The sequence below is a fragment of the Rhea americana genome, unplaced genomic scaffold (assembly GCF_003343005.1).
Source record: "Rhea americana isolate MKP2758 unplaced genomic scaffold, rheAme1 scaffold_17, whole genome shotgun sequence".
Classification (NCBI taxonomy): domain Eukaryota; kingdom Metazoa; phylum Chordata; class Aves; order Rheiformes; family Rheidae; genus Rhea; species Rhea americana.
This window is the reverse complement of record NW_028185816.1, coordinates 839,246-854,792: the sequence shown is the minus strand read 5'-3', so window position 1 is coordinate 854,792 and position 15,547 is coordinate 839,246. Positions and strand designations below refer to the sequence as shown.

At 34.9% G+C, this 15,547-nt stretch overlaps 1 protein-coding gene across 4 annotated transcripts in view; it reads left to right on the top strand.

The window, feature by feature from the left end:
- The window catches only part of PPFIBP2 (PPFIB scaffold protein 2), an 89,398-nt gene that overhangs the window by 61,521 nt on the left and 12,330 nt on the right, over nt 1-15,547 (top strand). For 2 of the 4 annotated variants that reach the window (XM_085300838.1, XM_085300836.1), the window contains 11 exons: nt 2,082-2,190; nt 3,579-3,611; nt 5,371-5,432; nt 6,023-6,098; nt 8,656-8,762; nt 8,962-9,026; nt 9,281-9,349; nt 9,810-9,870; nt 11,726-11,767; nt 13,688-13,841; nt 15,422-15,454. In XM_085300838.1, the coding sequence (XP_085156964.1) occupies nt 2,082-2,190; nt 3,579-3,611; nt 5,371-5,432; nt 6,023-6,098; nt 8,656-8,762; nt 8,962-9,026; nt 9,281-9,349; nt 9,810-9,870; nt 11,726-11,767; nt 13,688-13,841; nt 15,422-15,454 (811 nt within the window). Of the gene's footprint in view, nt 1-2,081; nt 2,191-3,578; nt 3,612-5,370; nt 5,433-6,022; nt 6,099-6,706; nt 6,776-8,655; nt 8,763-8,961; nt 9,027-9,280; nt 9,350-9,809; nt 9,871-11,725; nt 11,768-13,687; nt 13,842-15,421; nt 15,455-15,547 lie in introns of all 4 variants that reach the window. The other 2 variants (XM_085300839.1, XM_085300837.1) reach the window with 2 other exon arrangements.

The following is a 15,547-nucleotide window of genomic DNA, read 5'->3' as shown; positions in this document are numbered from 1 at the left end:
AAATCATTTTAAGGATGCAAAATGCGAAGCTGGTTGGGTGTTTGCTTACTCTGGATTTTATTTTAATAGACAGTAAGCCCAAAATGCAGCATTAGATCACTACTACATATATATTAAAGACCACACCTGCCGTACCCTAGACTGACCTTAATAATTCCTAGAAGTCGTATCTTAATCTGGAGATACTCAACATTTGAAATACTGCACCATTTCCCCTACCAATTTATTTCATGCATTGAACATTCCCATTATTAAACAGTTGCACTTTATTCTAGATTGAATTTTTAGCACTTCTTCCATTAGATTAAGAAGCACCTTATTTTTCCCAGTTGGAGGTATACTTTTGTGCTGTAATCACATTCCCTTCCTGCATCATATATGTACTACTGTTTGCATGAATGACTGATTTTTTTTTTTTTTTTGAGCTATATCTGGATCTTGGAAAAACTTTTCAAGTTACTAAACTGAGGTTTTTCATAATATTTGATAGCCTGATCCAGAAATGACAGATGCAACTTATTTGTATTAGCATTTCTTTGAGAATTCAGAATTTGCTATCTTACCTTTTTTGTATTAAGATAATATGTTATGTTCATCAAAATGTTCTCTCTGAAGTGGTAACATTGAACAGACTTTGGGAAAGTATTTTGCTAAACATTGTGTTGTCAGCTGCCAAGAAAGATATGAAAAGTACAGAAGAGTGAGGAAAGTTAGAAAATAGTAAAACCATTTAATGAGAGAAGATGTGGGAGCAGAAAAGAATAAAAGTGCAGTGGAAAAGAGGAAAAGAAAAATAATTGTAAAGATGTCAGGAATGAGAACTGAAAGAAAACAGTATTTATGAGAGCTGCAAGATCAATAAGACCAGAGGAGACAACCTCAAATCTTGTATTAAGAAGTCTGCAGCTTTGTCATCTTGTTGCTCCAGCTTCTTAAATAAGAGTTTGGAATACTTCCATGACTGGATATAAAAAGCACATTAGTCACTAGAAGTGTAGGAGCCCTTCTGGGGGTGCAACAAAGCGCATTCTTCTATTCCACGAGGAGTTGCAGGCAGAGTAGTGGTCCTTTGCTGCCATCCAGCTGCTTGCTTCCTGGTGAAAAACATGTGTTTGTGTAGAATAAATAGAACTAAATAGGTCATTTTTTTCCCTGTCCAGATAATGTTTGGTGTGCTGGTTTTTTCCACCCTTTGATTTTAATATTTTGAGAAGCTGGTGCTTTTGCTTTTGTTTAACTGCAAGGAATTCTGCTGCTTTGTTTTTGCTAGGGGAAATGTAAAATGGTAAGATAATGGCTTTAATGCTCTGAAGAAAATCTTAACGAARTTATTACCTCAGGAAAGCGTGCTGTTACCAGGTTTTCTCAGAGAGAAAAAAAGATGAGAGTCACTGTATTTCACACTGTGGACAATCACAGATTTTTTTTCCTTCTATATTCTTGAGGCCTTTAATATATGAGATTTCATCCTGATCTGGAGGCAGCACAAATTTCAGTAAGTGCATATTAACCACTGAATTCTGTTTTATTATGGAGTATTGTTTTCCCAGCCATGCTTTGCTTCTATTGTATTTGCTACCTAACACACCTGATGTGAACAGTTTTGTCATGCTGCTGGGAAGACAACTCAGCATTAATAGGTTCTCAATTACATTAATAAATTGTAACTAGAATTAAAAAACAAAATATCTTTTTAAAATTGCTTTGTTATCTTTTAGTGGCCTTTAAGCAGGATTCAGGAGTTGCCCTGTAATAGCCATTATATATGGCATCACTGCAGTGTTAATGGCTTTCCATCAGTTTATCTACATGAATCCTTAAAAATTTAACCTTTCCCATAAGCCTCTTTTCTGAGAGCTAACTGTATGGAAAAAAAATGAGCTTCTGTAAAAGGAAAAGGATAGTGACACCAAGAAATGTATTAAGGTTGTTACAATGTTTATAAAATGTCCTGAATTGGGAACAGGACATCATTTAAAGAAAAGTGTTTTGCTTAGAAGCCATCTGTCCTTCCGCCATTCATGGGGAAGGACAGAGAATCAGTGACGATTGTATTCTGAATTTGTTGTATTCTCTTTCAGGCCGAGATAGCCCAGCTTCAGGAACAGTTAGCTCTCAAAGATGCAGAAATTGAACGCTTACAGAGTCACCTATCTAGAATGTCATCACATAGTGAAGTTGCAGAAAAAGGTAGGAGGAGAGGAATTAAAAACCTCACTTATTTTACCTCACTTCGGTAGCAGCTTGGCTCAAGATTTCAAAGCAATATAAGAAGATAAAAGCATATATGTTATAGAATATTACAGAATCCATTTTGGAAGGAAGAATGGTGCAGATTTATTTGGCCTTCTGATAGAGCTATCCAAAGGGCAATGAAACTTTTTCTATAYGAATTTCTTATAATTTGAAAGACTCATTTTAATGTTTCCTGGAAACATATTTTTGTGTATACCTTCAAAACTTCCTTGAAAAGTCTTAATAATTACCATTTTTAAGAATGACAATTCTTAAAATTGTTGTAATAGTACCTCTGCATAATGTTTGAGTATTCCAACATTCTAAAACTTACTTGTTGATGGACGTCTTGCCTTTGTTCAGGGCTATATCCCAGATTGCTGTTTTAATCTGCACAATTAAAGGTTATGGCAGATACATCCATACCCTTTGATCTCAGCCAATATTATTGTAGTTCTGTCCAGCATTGATGCCTTAGATTGTCAGTTGTTGAGTTGTGAGCAATATGGTATTAGTGCTCTTTTTGTTCTTTAATACTGACTCTTACTGACACAAGAGTATCAGTGTGTAGTGTTATGGGGGTGTATCAGCTTATCTGCACTAACTCCATGTGTTAGTTAACGTGCACAAAGTGTGCTTTCGTGGGAGGTGACTTGTCAGGTGCAGTGTGCTACCCATTTCTTAGTGCTCACTAAATGTCTCCTAGGAGAATAAATGCAAATGTGTCATTTCTAGAACAGGACGGTCTATTTTGACTGTTGCTTGTTCTGAAGAAGTGAGAGTCCTTTCAAGTGAATCACTAACATATACTTAGTGCTAATTTCACTCAGCAGAAGAGCTTCTGCATGTAGAGTGCTGCATGTCTTACCAGAAAATTAGTTTCTCTAACAGTGTTTTGGACTCTGCCACTAATAGACTTGTATGTTTTCTGTCAGATTCTCACATAATTTATAGGATTTCAAGAGAAGAATAGTTGTATGACAATAAATGAAGAGCTCAGCAACTTTCAGCTTCCTAGGAGTGTGTCTATTCCTGTTCAAGCTGAAGACAGGGATAAAACTCTCCTTGATTACAGTGGGCAAAAATCAAACCTCAGAGATTCTTTAGAGTACCTTTTAAGGAAACTGCTTAGACTATATTTGAATGGCAACAGTATGCAGTAGTAACAGTGCCTCTGCAAAAATGACTGACTTATCAGATTTTAGGTGGTCTTCTGAGTTAAAGTAGAAAATGTTAAGATATTTCTAGTATGCTTAAATGCATATTCTAATTAAGTTGCAAACTTTATCTAATTTGTGCTTTTTCTACATACTTGATTTGACTCTCACCATTTACCATCGTAGAGGAAGTTTATAGGAGAAGGCTAAAAGAAAAACGTAAGCCTTACAATTCACTTTTGGCTTTACTTCACTGTTCCTTTCACATACACTATAACTAAAATGCATTCTGCAGCAGTAATTCAATGTCTGTTTACATTTGGCTGTCTATTTGTAATATACATAAGACACTGCTTTCCTGGCTTGCAGCAAGCAGACAGCTACTTGCCCTGCTTAGTAAGGTTTCACTTCAGGAAAAAAAAAATCAGAGGTTTACAAATCAGATAGTTGGACTTCAAAAATACATGGTCAAGGTTAATGGAATCAAAACTTAACCTTTACCTTTTTTATTTGTTTGTGTGTAAAACCCATATAGTAGCTGGAAAGATTACTTTAACTGAAAGCMTCTTTCCTTGGAGGGAAAGGTTTGGGCTATTTTTTTTTTCTTTTGTTTTTAATCAGTGCAGTAAAATTAATTAAAAAAAGGGGGGGGGGGAGCTGACTAAAAACCTGTTTCTATATTTGATGTTCTTGTAAATATTGCAAGCAAATTTTGCTAAATATGTTTTAAAATACCTCAACACCAGTTCTTTTTGAAGTCTAAAACTGACTAATAGGAATTGGTAGGACTGTGATTTTAGTAGCTTTTTAAAAATCTTCCAGTTGCTTGCTGACTGTCTGCTGGCTTTAGTTTTTGATTTGGCTGTGTCTGTGCATGTCTTGTGTTTCTAATTGTTCCACTTTGCAAGAGAAATGTTTGCAAAGTTCATTTGCTTGTCTTTAAATGTAATCATTACAAGTTTTTTTTTTTTTCAAAATACTAACCAGAATAAAATAATTACAGTTTCTGCAGACTATTTAGATATGCTATTCTATGTTCAGCTTTTAGTGGAAAATCATTTTAAAAAAATTTTTACACTATTAATTCTTTTCCTCCTCTCTCACTTCATGCCTGTTACATCTGTTTTTCGTAGTTTTTTGTGAAACAAACGCATCTGTTCTAATGTCAAAATATGAATTCCAGCTACTACTGATACACTATTTTAAGTTCTGTCTTCTCCATCATCTAGACTTGATTTAGTATAGGTTGATACTGGAGGACTTGGTAGGAATAGTATGTAGAAAACAAATGAAAGATCCAGTTTAGCAAGGTTAGGATGACATAATAAACAACCCTTTACATTTTTGGAAAGTATTTTTTAAGTGTTTTTGACTACAGCATTTTTGAATAATCTCTGAGTCTATCTAGTAATACTAAGTTGTGCATGATGCAATTTTTTATCRGCTCTTCATGTAGATTTTTAACTAATTTATTCATCCTCAAAATTTTATGAAAAATAGGTTATAAATTTTCTGCAGTAGAGGATGTCAGATAAKTTTTTGTTATTTTTAATTTCCAAGTTTTGTAAATATCCTTGAACTACTTCACAGAAACTGGAGAATAAGTTTCTCAGATGGAATGTAATTAATTTCAACGGTGCTAAAAATTATTTTCTTAAATGCATAAACAGAAGACACACTCTCATCTTTTGCAAAATAAGATTCACTTTTTTTCTTTTAATATACTTTCCTTTTGGAAAATAAGATTATGCAGCGTTTTCTAAACAAAACTGTCATGTTTGTGTCCTGTGACACTTCTAATAGTTCTGCTTTTGAAAAGCTTTCAGTTAAGAGAGACTGCATTTTATCTGCTATGCCACTGACATGGTTTTGGTTATTTATAAGAACATAGGGAAAACAGATAATCACAAAACCGATATCATTTAGACTAAATATAACAAGTGTATGTTTCATATAACATTGTAAAAAATGTTTTTAGATCAAGAAGTTCAGCGCTTGAAGATAGGAATGGAAACCTTATTGGCTGCAAACGAAGAAAAGGTGAGAAAATCTCTCTACATGGTAAGAAGAAAACAGTGGTTGTGAACCTCTGTAATGAGGAGAACATGCTTTCCTTAAGGGTGCTGTTGCTCTGATTTGGGGATTATCCATGAGATTGTGACAGAAGGTTGGTTTTTAAATGGAAAGTGGTGATTGACCCCACGAACCTAGCTGCAGAACTTAGTAAATAGAGATAATTCCAGAGGGGAGCAGAAAGGCAAGGCTGTAATGGGCAGAATCTCTTGTTTTCTGCTATTGAAAAGGTCACTAAGGCTTGATCAAGGAGCTTTTCATCTTCCAAACTTATTAATTTATTCTGGAGTGCATTATTATCTCTAGTCCAGATTGTGATACAAAAGGAAAGCCAAAATGGCCTTTAAATCAGACTTCAGTCTCTTAGGAGAAGAGGACTAGAATTTAAAGATAGATAAAAGCCAAAAAAAAAGGTTTTTTTTATGAGGCATGTGAGAGTCCTGATCCTGCTTTCTGGAAGAGTAGGCCAAAATCACAAAAATTGATGTATAATACTGTGTTTCTGCAAGTTAAAAATGTAAGACTTTAAATACGATTTCATTTAATGCTCTTCACAGGACCGTCGGATAGAGGAGTTAACGCTACTGCTAAGCCAATACAGGAAGGTCAAGGAGATAATGATTGCAGCTCATGGTAAAATGTGTTTGTGAATAATTTCCTGGTATGAAGTCGTCTAAAAACTCTGTGTACTGCAATTACTATTTGTTGTCCTTTAAATGTATGTGTATAATAATATATATTACATTATGCATAAATATGTATTAGTGTGTTGTGGTAAGTATACATTTTTTTCATATATAAAGAGAAAGCCACAGTATGCCTTGAGCAGGTTATGCATTACTGTCTACAACTTGCAGATATTTCATTTTTGGTTCTTACGCTGTAATCAGCAGAAACAAAAAGAAGGTAAAATTCATCCAGAGATTTAGCTACACCATTCCTGTTYTGAGAAATTTCTGTGACTGAATTTTCTGCTCACTTCCATAAGCCTTAATCTAAAAATGTTCTTCATGAGTTAATAGTAAATCCCTCCTTGGAGCATAATTTGGGGGCTATATGTTGTTCTAGATGGTGGTGGTAAGAATTCTGACTGAGAAGGAAGGATGGCTGATGAGACTACTTCTCTGGTTGTGTAGCTGTGTGAGTTGCTCATCAGCGGTTCTGAAATGCTACAGTTTTACCTCATTATGGGCTAAGGCAATCTGAAATCAGCAACCGCTTACRCAAAAATACTTTACTAGTATTTTCAGGTCTTGTATTGAAGAATGGAAACTTCTGTTTAGCACAAAAGGAAAGGGAACAACAATCAGGTAAATTTGCTCATTTTTAAAGAAAATCTCTCATTTGAAAGTGCTCTGAAATAAATTCTAAGGGACAATTGCAGCTAATGGAGACATACCCACGATAACTTCCAAGACAGCCTTCAGCATAGTTACCCTGAGGGTAGATGCTCTCTGCAGTAACACCTACAGGTCCAGTCTCCCTGGCCATATCCTGGTTATACAGATTTGCAGCATCTCTCTGTGTGCTCTGGTTTTTGGAGGGGACCTGCATGTGTGAGCAAGAGCAAGCCTTGATGCTGTGCAGCACTGAGGAGCTGGGACTGTAGGAGTATGATGGGAGTCCACGTATACTGGTGTAGTCACTTGAGCAATACAGTGCAGTGTTAACTATAGTGATGTTCAACTTCAAAAACAAAAAACAGAAACTGCACTTGTGCAGGAACTGGCGTGTTCAGTCCGTATTACAGTGCGTGCTGTGGTGGCTACGTTATCACAATCCAGGTGTGAGCTAGTTACCTTGTTTGTGTCGCTGTGAGAGTCTCGTGTTTAGGTTGCAGTCTCCCTGACAAGAAGTATCTCCTATGTGTTTATAAAGATGGATTTCTGCTGTTCTCTTTGAAGTGTAGTCTCTGCTTTAAAACTATTTTTGGTAGAATGAAAGGGTTGAAATCTTCTGTCTCAAGTAACTGTTTCGAGTAATTACTTAATTGAAACATAACAAGTTCTAAGCATTGCTTATTTCTGCTTAAGGCAAGTCATAAATCATGTTGCAAAAAGATGACCGTGTCTTTATCATGCATGTCACGTATGTTTTAGAAAAAAAAAAAAAAAAACCGTTTTGGATTAAATTCAGGTATCTGCTTGAAACAGTCACTGATAGAGTAAAATGTAAAGGAACAATCAGGAACTACTATAGATAGCTCTTTGGATTTTAGTTATTTGTGGTAATTGAGGGGCTGCCTACTAGGAACCACAGCTTATGGCATTACCAGTTTAAGCTTCACTTCAGATCCTGAAAAGTTAGTGATCAGTATTGGGTTTGCTGGCAGCCTTTGTAGTGAACAGCATGATAACCAAGTCCATCTCAAATGAGTTTTCAAGTGATGTTCTTTCTCAGTAGGGACAAGGCTAAAGCATAATTTTTGGTGCTTTTCTGTAACTGACTAGAACTATTGCACCTTCATCACATAAATTACAGACTATTAATGTGTTTAGAGTTCAGTCTAAATTTCTCCATCATAGCATAGCTGCTCCTGTGCATCCTGTCTGCAACCTTGTACACAGCAGCTTTCCAAAAAATTTCTCATCCAGAATACTTTGGAAGTTTGCTTAACTCTTAGATATTTAAAATGTGATTTTGTATCATTGCAGATTTGAAAATTAAAGATTAAAATTCTTATTAAGCAGTGAATTTGGAGTATTCTGCAATATTTGTTTATATTAGATATCCAGAAAAACCTGGAACATGTTTACCATGTTTATCTTTAAACTAAGCTTGGAATACTGGATTATGATACAGATGATGCCAAACGTGCACACTGCTTAGAACGGGAAATACTGTGAGAAGGACAATGGTACCAACTTGAACTTGCCTCAAAACATCAAACTATAAATTACAGTGGTTCAGAAGCTGTCTCTTGAGCAGCTCATGTAACAGAGCATAATAGGCAACTAGAAGTGGCAATTCGCTTGCTCGAATGTAGATCAGTCTGCTTATGAGTCAGAGCCCTAAGGTGGGGAGATACTGAGCAGAGGGGTACACAAAGGCTGCCGAACCAGAAGCCTTAGAGGAAGACAGAAGCGGAATTTAGAAAGCAAAGTATTTAGATTGTCTGATTCTATGATTCTAAATGTTATTTTTTGGCCTGTTTATGTCCCTTGCGTCTTCTAATCTTTAATGCTCCCAGGCTCTTCCGACAGAATCGTCTCTGGTGGCAGTGAAGAGGAACTTGAGACAACTTTAAGGAAGTGGAATCTTTTGACTAATCCTCAAGGAGAATTATTTAAAACAGAGGTACATATTAAAGATGTTTTAGACTCAAGCTCCACTGTAAAAATTGATTTGTCTGTATTGGTTTTTCTGTAGTAGCAAAAGTAACGAGGAGAAGAGTTTGACCCTAAATTAATTTTCATGCCTGTTAATATGGGTTTGGTAGATTGTATTTCAGATTCAGACGCTATAGCTACAGGTTTGAAACTCTTATTTTACACAGGCCTCTTCAGGAGAATTGTCACCGGCTATGCTATCCCCAGTGCCACACAAAGCTATGGAAATCAGGCAAGACTTCTATTTCACGTTTCTCGTGTGGATTGTTCTAAGTCTATGTTATTTAATCTGTTTACATGTTGATATCTAGGTGCTGTTCTTAGCTTGGCATGAACTTTTGGGTAGTTGCAAAAGCAGTATTTGCCATCTGAATTTTGCAACACTTAATTTTAAGCTGCGAATTAAAAGAATGAATGGGCAATTTTATAATCAGAAGAAATAGGAATTGAAATACTTACAACAGTATATTTTATTCTGATTTAAAGTGGAAGCCTTCCAGTAACTTCAACTAATCTAACCTCTCCACAAGAAGATTCTTTGGAAAACAGAAGTAGGTAAGAATGAATAATTTTACTTGAAAGAAAAAACATACAGTCAGAATTTTTTTTGATAACATGAAAAATGGAAGGAAAAAGCATRATTTTTAAAAGCCTTTAACTGTTGCGTACTGTTTTCGAAGAATTATTGATGTCTACTTCTGCTTGGTTAAGAGCATCTTAAAAATCATTAATAGATATTCTGTAATGTTTAAAACTAAACATTGGACCTTGTTGCTTTTCATTGTTGATCAAAACATGCTTTGTTGTTCTTTCTCACTCAGTCTATTGCAGTTCCCAGTACTATGAATTTTAGACTAATATGACAAAACAAGTTTATTTCCCAATTATAATTTATCTGCTACGTGCCAACATTATGGGATTATATGCAACTATCATATGATACCGTTGTGGTATATGCAAAGATATTGTCTTGTATTAATTGTTGCTGTTTTGGCTTGCTGTTGTTTATTTTAAGGGTTTCACAGAAAAAAAAGTCAAGTAGTCTAGAAGAGTTGCAGAGCGATTCCCTGGAAAAGGTTAGTTTATGTATATTTAGAATTTCTGAGGTTTAATTTCAAGATGAGATAAACATCAAGTATAAATACTTTTTCTGTTTTATATATAATAAACTTCACCAACGCATATGAAAAAAAACCCTAACGATACAATAGGTCATTCTTCTTCCAATATCCAAGCTTAGAACAAACAGTTTGACACATTCACACGTATACACCTTCAAATTCAGCTTTTCAACTAAAAGAGAATGAAAAACGATTTAGGAGAAATACAACATATAATAAGCAGTCATCTTGTTGAACTGCAGTATTTTGTTTATGGTTATGTGGTTTTAAATAATTTTGTCTTCTAAATTGATCAAAATGTGAAGACAGCAAATTTTGAAGATAATTAAAGAGTAAATATTGGGACTAGGTATTTCCACACAGAACTCCTTTTTGAGTGTTTGCATGAAAATATGTGTGTCACTCTCTAACCTAGACTTCTGATGTAAATGGCATTACTGGTATTTATGTTGCATTATTTAAAAACCAGAACACTGTTGTTAATTCCAAGGCTTCACTATATTCCAAAATAAACTTTTCAATTTACAAAAGTCTCATTATGTTATGATCCAGCAGCTTGCTTTGTCATTATGTACAGTGAATTTTTTTTCTGTAACTGTACTTAAACTTGGAGAGACTATTATTGACATTTTATATGCCAGAATTAAGAGACTTAATACTAAATTATCCATTTACATTAATGCCATTTGGAAAGGATATTAGCGTAACCATATTCAATAGTAATATGGTTATTCTAGTTCTTTAATTTTTTTTTAAAAAAAATTGTTCTTAAACTTCTGAAGATGACAGCATCCAAATAGAATGTTTGAAATTTATGTTGCACTCATTTTATTGTGGTAATACATATGACGAATTAAGAACTAACATATATCCTTTATGTGGAATTTATGAAGGTCTGTTTTCTTCTTATTAACTTTTAAAATACTCAATTTTCTTGTCCTCTGTTCAAAAACTTTATTTGTCTCGTATGCTGTGATGAGACTACACTTGCACGTTTTGGCTGTAAATCAGAGACCAAATCAGAGGGACAAGAAACAGAAATATCACTATAGCAAGCAACCCCGTGTTCAGCAAAACATTTAAACGTATGCCCTAAATTAGGCATGAGGCTTCTTAGTGAAATAAATAGGACTTACTTATGAGTGATTGGCTAAACATGAACTAGCCATAACTTAATAAAAACTAAGCCCAAGATAAATTGTTTTGCTGACTCAGCACAATAAGTCTTTGCTGCTTCTATCAAATCCAGTGGAACCTGTGCTAGGGACACTGTTTCACTGGAGCTATTTTTTGCACAAAGCTCAAATTTTGATCGTGTCCAGCAATAATAGAAAGTAAAATAAAATAATTTGGAGGGTCTGACCTAGCCATGTTGACATTTTCATTATTTAATTTCTATCATAACTTTTTTGTGTGATTTCAGATGGCTACAGTGTTACATATGTTCTCTTCTAATGCTACTCACTAGTATTTTGTTTTAATTGTTAAAAAACTGTCATATTCCCAACTCAAGGCAAATTTAATGGGACTATCTGTAAGCCTAAAAATAGCAAAGTCCGTTAGCTCTCAACAAAACCTAAATAGGATCTGAATTTTATGAAGTTATTTGAACACAGGCCCATTTGTTGAATATTTTATTAAAATAAAAAGAGGAGATAACAGACCTTGTAATATGCTGTCAGTGCATTAAGTAACATCAGTCATAGAAATTAGACTAAATTTGATGTTCTGTGTATGTATGTTAATACTAACATTCGTCTGTTACTTTTTTCCATATAACTTTGAAATTACCCTCCCTGCAACTCCATAGTATGTAGACGGAAATCCAGTACGGCCTGTTGTAGAACAAGAGGTATATTAACTGTAAACTCTTTTAACATTTATCTAATGTGATATGCTCTGATGGTATGGCTTTTTAACTTCATATTGATTTTTCTCTTCAAAATGTTTACATAGTTCAAGTACTGAAAAACTTCAAGAAAGGAGATAAAGATTTGATAAGGAGATTTCTTTTTATCTAAGAGCTTTTTGAGCATGTAAGGTTGGAAGCCAAAGCTGGTCCATTTCAGAAAAGAAAGTAGTAATCTTGTATGATTGCAATGAGCAGTGAAATCATGGTTCTCTAGGTATTTAATTCTTTTTGTAAAAGACAGGCTGGGGGTGGGGGCACAGTCCCCAAAACTGAGGAATCTGGACTATGATTTGCAGATTATATAATCACAAAGATTTCTTTTGGCCCTGAAATATGAACAAGATAAACCAGTGACGATTTCATTAAATGCTTTATGTTTCATCCTGTCACAGAAGACTTTGATCTAAATAATTCAAAATAGCTTTGTTAAAATGAAGTTACTAAATAGGAGTATGCTGTAAGTTTCTGGGCACTAAATATGTTTTGCTTATTTGAAAAAACAAACTGAATGTATACTACTCCCATTGACGTCAAGTGGAGTTGCAGGTTCATTGCTTCTCCAGAAAAGCCTATTTCTGTAATTTTGCCAGTTGTGGGGTATGTTTTATCTAGTGTGATAGCTGCTTCATCTTTTCATCTGGATTCAGTGTTAATGGTATCACAGTGTGAGTTCTTTAGATGGCAGTTTCTACCACGATAAGTTTCCAAAACTATAGACAAATACATCTGTGAAATGTATACTTCGGCTGGAAAATTATTGTTAGGCTCAGAACTATCAGATTTACATGTAAATTTTAATCCACCCATGTACAGAGTAAGATCTCCATCATGGAAAAATTGAATGCAAGGAAAAATAAGAGACTTCCTATTTTTAGTATAGCCTACAGCACAGTTCCCTTTCAATACAGTATAGTGAATACTGAGACTTTAAGTACTACCTCTTGTGAGCTCTGCTGCTGGCGGAGGAACCTCCCACTGTAAGTAATATCACTGATGCCAGTGACACTCTGTATGTGTGCACTGACTGGGTGCCGTAATTGCAGACAATTTTAGTTGCTAGAATTATATAAAAGTCAGCAGCTGGTCAGACTAGCCCTAAAATACAGTGTAGTCCATGTTTTTTTCCCAACATATATCAGTGATATTTCAATACAATGTGCTTAGGTATTATTATATAATTAACAGTTACTATATAGCTTGTGGTTATTCAACTATATTTTTTTTTAAATAGCATTTGTAATGTTACAAAGAGATCCTAATTCTTACAGAAGCAAAATTCCTGCAACTTAACTTCACTGGTGTTTTTTTTNTTTTTTTTTTTTTTTTTTTTTTTTTTTTTTTTTTTTTTTTTTTTTTTTAGTAATAGTGGAAGGCAAGTATGTTTTGCCTAATTTGGATTATACAGATACTTAAGGAGGAAGAAATGACAGGACAAAGAATGGGCTAAGAAACAGCTAAATGCATTTATGGCACTATCAAAGTTGACCTTATGAGAGGCAAATTGTTATGTGGTGCCAGGATCCTAGATGCAAAGGAGAGAGCTACAAAAATTCATAGGACAAAATCAAGTAAAATATTATTCAATACATATATTTTAACATAATATGTAGTGTGGCTGAAAGAAATATGAGAGAAGGCTCTATCTTAGCTAGAAGATGGTGGCAGCTGCCCACTTTGCTTAAATTGAATTATCTGTAAGAAGGAACATGGAGAGGGTGGTGTCATTTTCAACTGTAAACTCCAAATAGAATTTTTCAACTTCTCTCAACTTTTAAATGAATATTTTGTACTAGATTGCAAATGCTGTAAATGATTTGATTTCTTCCCTCACCTCTAAAAACAACAATAACAACAAAACAGAATAAGCCACTTGTGAAAGGCAGCAAATACCAAACCTTGCCAGGAAAGCTGCCTCGACCCGCACACAACGGAGAGCAGGGAGCGTACGACACGTCAAACTCGCCAGATGCCTGTGGAATGAATGACAGCGAGGACAACAGCACCCTGAGCCTGCGTATGTATTCATGCACCTCTGAGAGGCAGGGGGAGCATTAAGGACGGAGGGGAAAAAAAAATTAAACTGTTTTGAAGGACTGGGACATAACATGGTATATAATACTATGCCAGAAAGTTGTTCTCCTTTTTTTAAGGAGGTACCAGAAATATTCCAGTTTACTTCACTGGAAAATAAAGGATGGGCTTAAGTTAGCATCTCTGCTGCACTGGATCATGTAATTTGCTTAGCTTCACTGATAGCTTAAGTGAAAAGAGTTTTTAAGAGATTGTCAGAAATGGGGAGAGCATTGGAAGAGTCAACAAATCTATAGCTAAAAATTGAAACTTTGGGAGATGAAAACATAATAGCACTATGAATAATAAGCAGTACTTTCAATCAGTCGATCACCTGAACTATCTGACCTCTTTCTTAAAAATAAAAGCAAACAAAAATACACAGCCAACTACATCAAGATGGCCAACTTCATGACAAAATGTCTTTTTAAAAAGTGCCTTCCCCAAGATACTAGCTTATATGTTAACAAAAAAGCAGAAGGGGGGAAAAAAGCATCTCATTCTATCCCACCACATTTTATTCTTTGACAGTTTTACAATATAGCCAGCACTAATGTAAGTGTTTCAGGTAAAAATCTGAGTGCTGGCACTGTGTATTGTAGGTTGTGGGGACCATGGGTGAAAAATTAACTTGCTAGATCCAGAAAACCTGAGTGGACTTAGAAATTGGAAATATATTCCACATCTGTATATATATGTGTGGAAGCCTGTATTAATTTCTTTTCAGTGCTGCCTTCAGCCAGATTTATTGACAGGTAACACTACAGTCAGGCACAGAACCAGGATTTGCCAAGGACTAGTGAGGATGGAAGTTTAGTCACAAGGATCCCTTATGATTTTGACATGTTTCTCATTTAATTCTTGCTTTAGGTCCTATGGTCCTGATTTGTAACAGCTGCTAGGTGCTGTATGTTCAAGATTTCAGTAGGCTATGTCTTGTTTAGGTATTTTTGAAAAGTTCTTCTGTGATCACAACATTGGAGTTTCATTAATGGGCCACACTTTACTTCGCAAAATACAAGTGTAGGTAATGCATAAGCCATGCTATTATGGCTTTAACTGCAAGATTATTCAAGGATGGTTGGTCTTGTAAAGGCAAGTGTTCTTTTTCTACAAGCAAGCAGTTAATTCTTAAGTAAACTGAACTAACAGATTTTTTTAATGTGGGAAGTTGGTTTGTTTGTGTGGAGTACACTTGTTACACTTTCATTCGATGAAATTTGATGTAGTTTTAGACATTGAATCAAGATGTTCTGTGGTTTTATGGAGATAGGTAGTACATGYTTAGTATGTTAAAATTGTCTAGGAATAGTTGAAAAAAATCTGAGATAAATGACCATCTCTATATATTTAAGGTCTCATGCACACCTGCGCATTCACTTTCATGTAAACCATAACTGCTTCTTTTCTTTTTGTTTCTGCTTTTAATGCTTAGCTCACTTCTTTCCTCTTCTGTAACTTTATTTTGCTGGTGTTTTATCTTCTTTGCTTCATCTGGCTTAATGCTTCTTGGGATGACTGAAGATCGCATCAGGAGTGTCAGTGCACCAGTGCTAGGTATTGTATCCAAACAAGATGCTACTTCAGCGTAAATTCTGCTACTTACTTTTTCCTTTTTCCTCCCTTTCCATTTCCTATAAAATACTAATT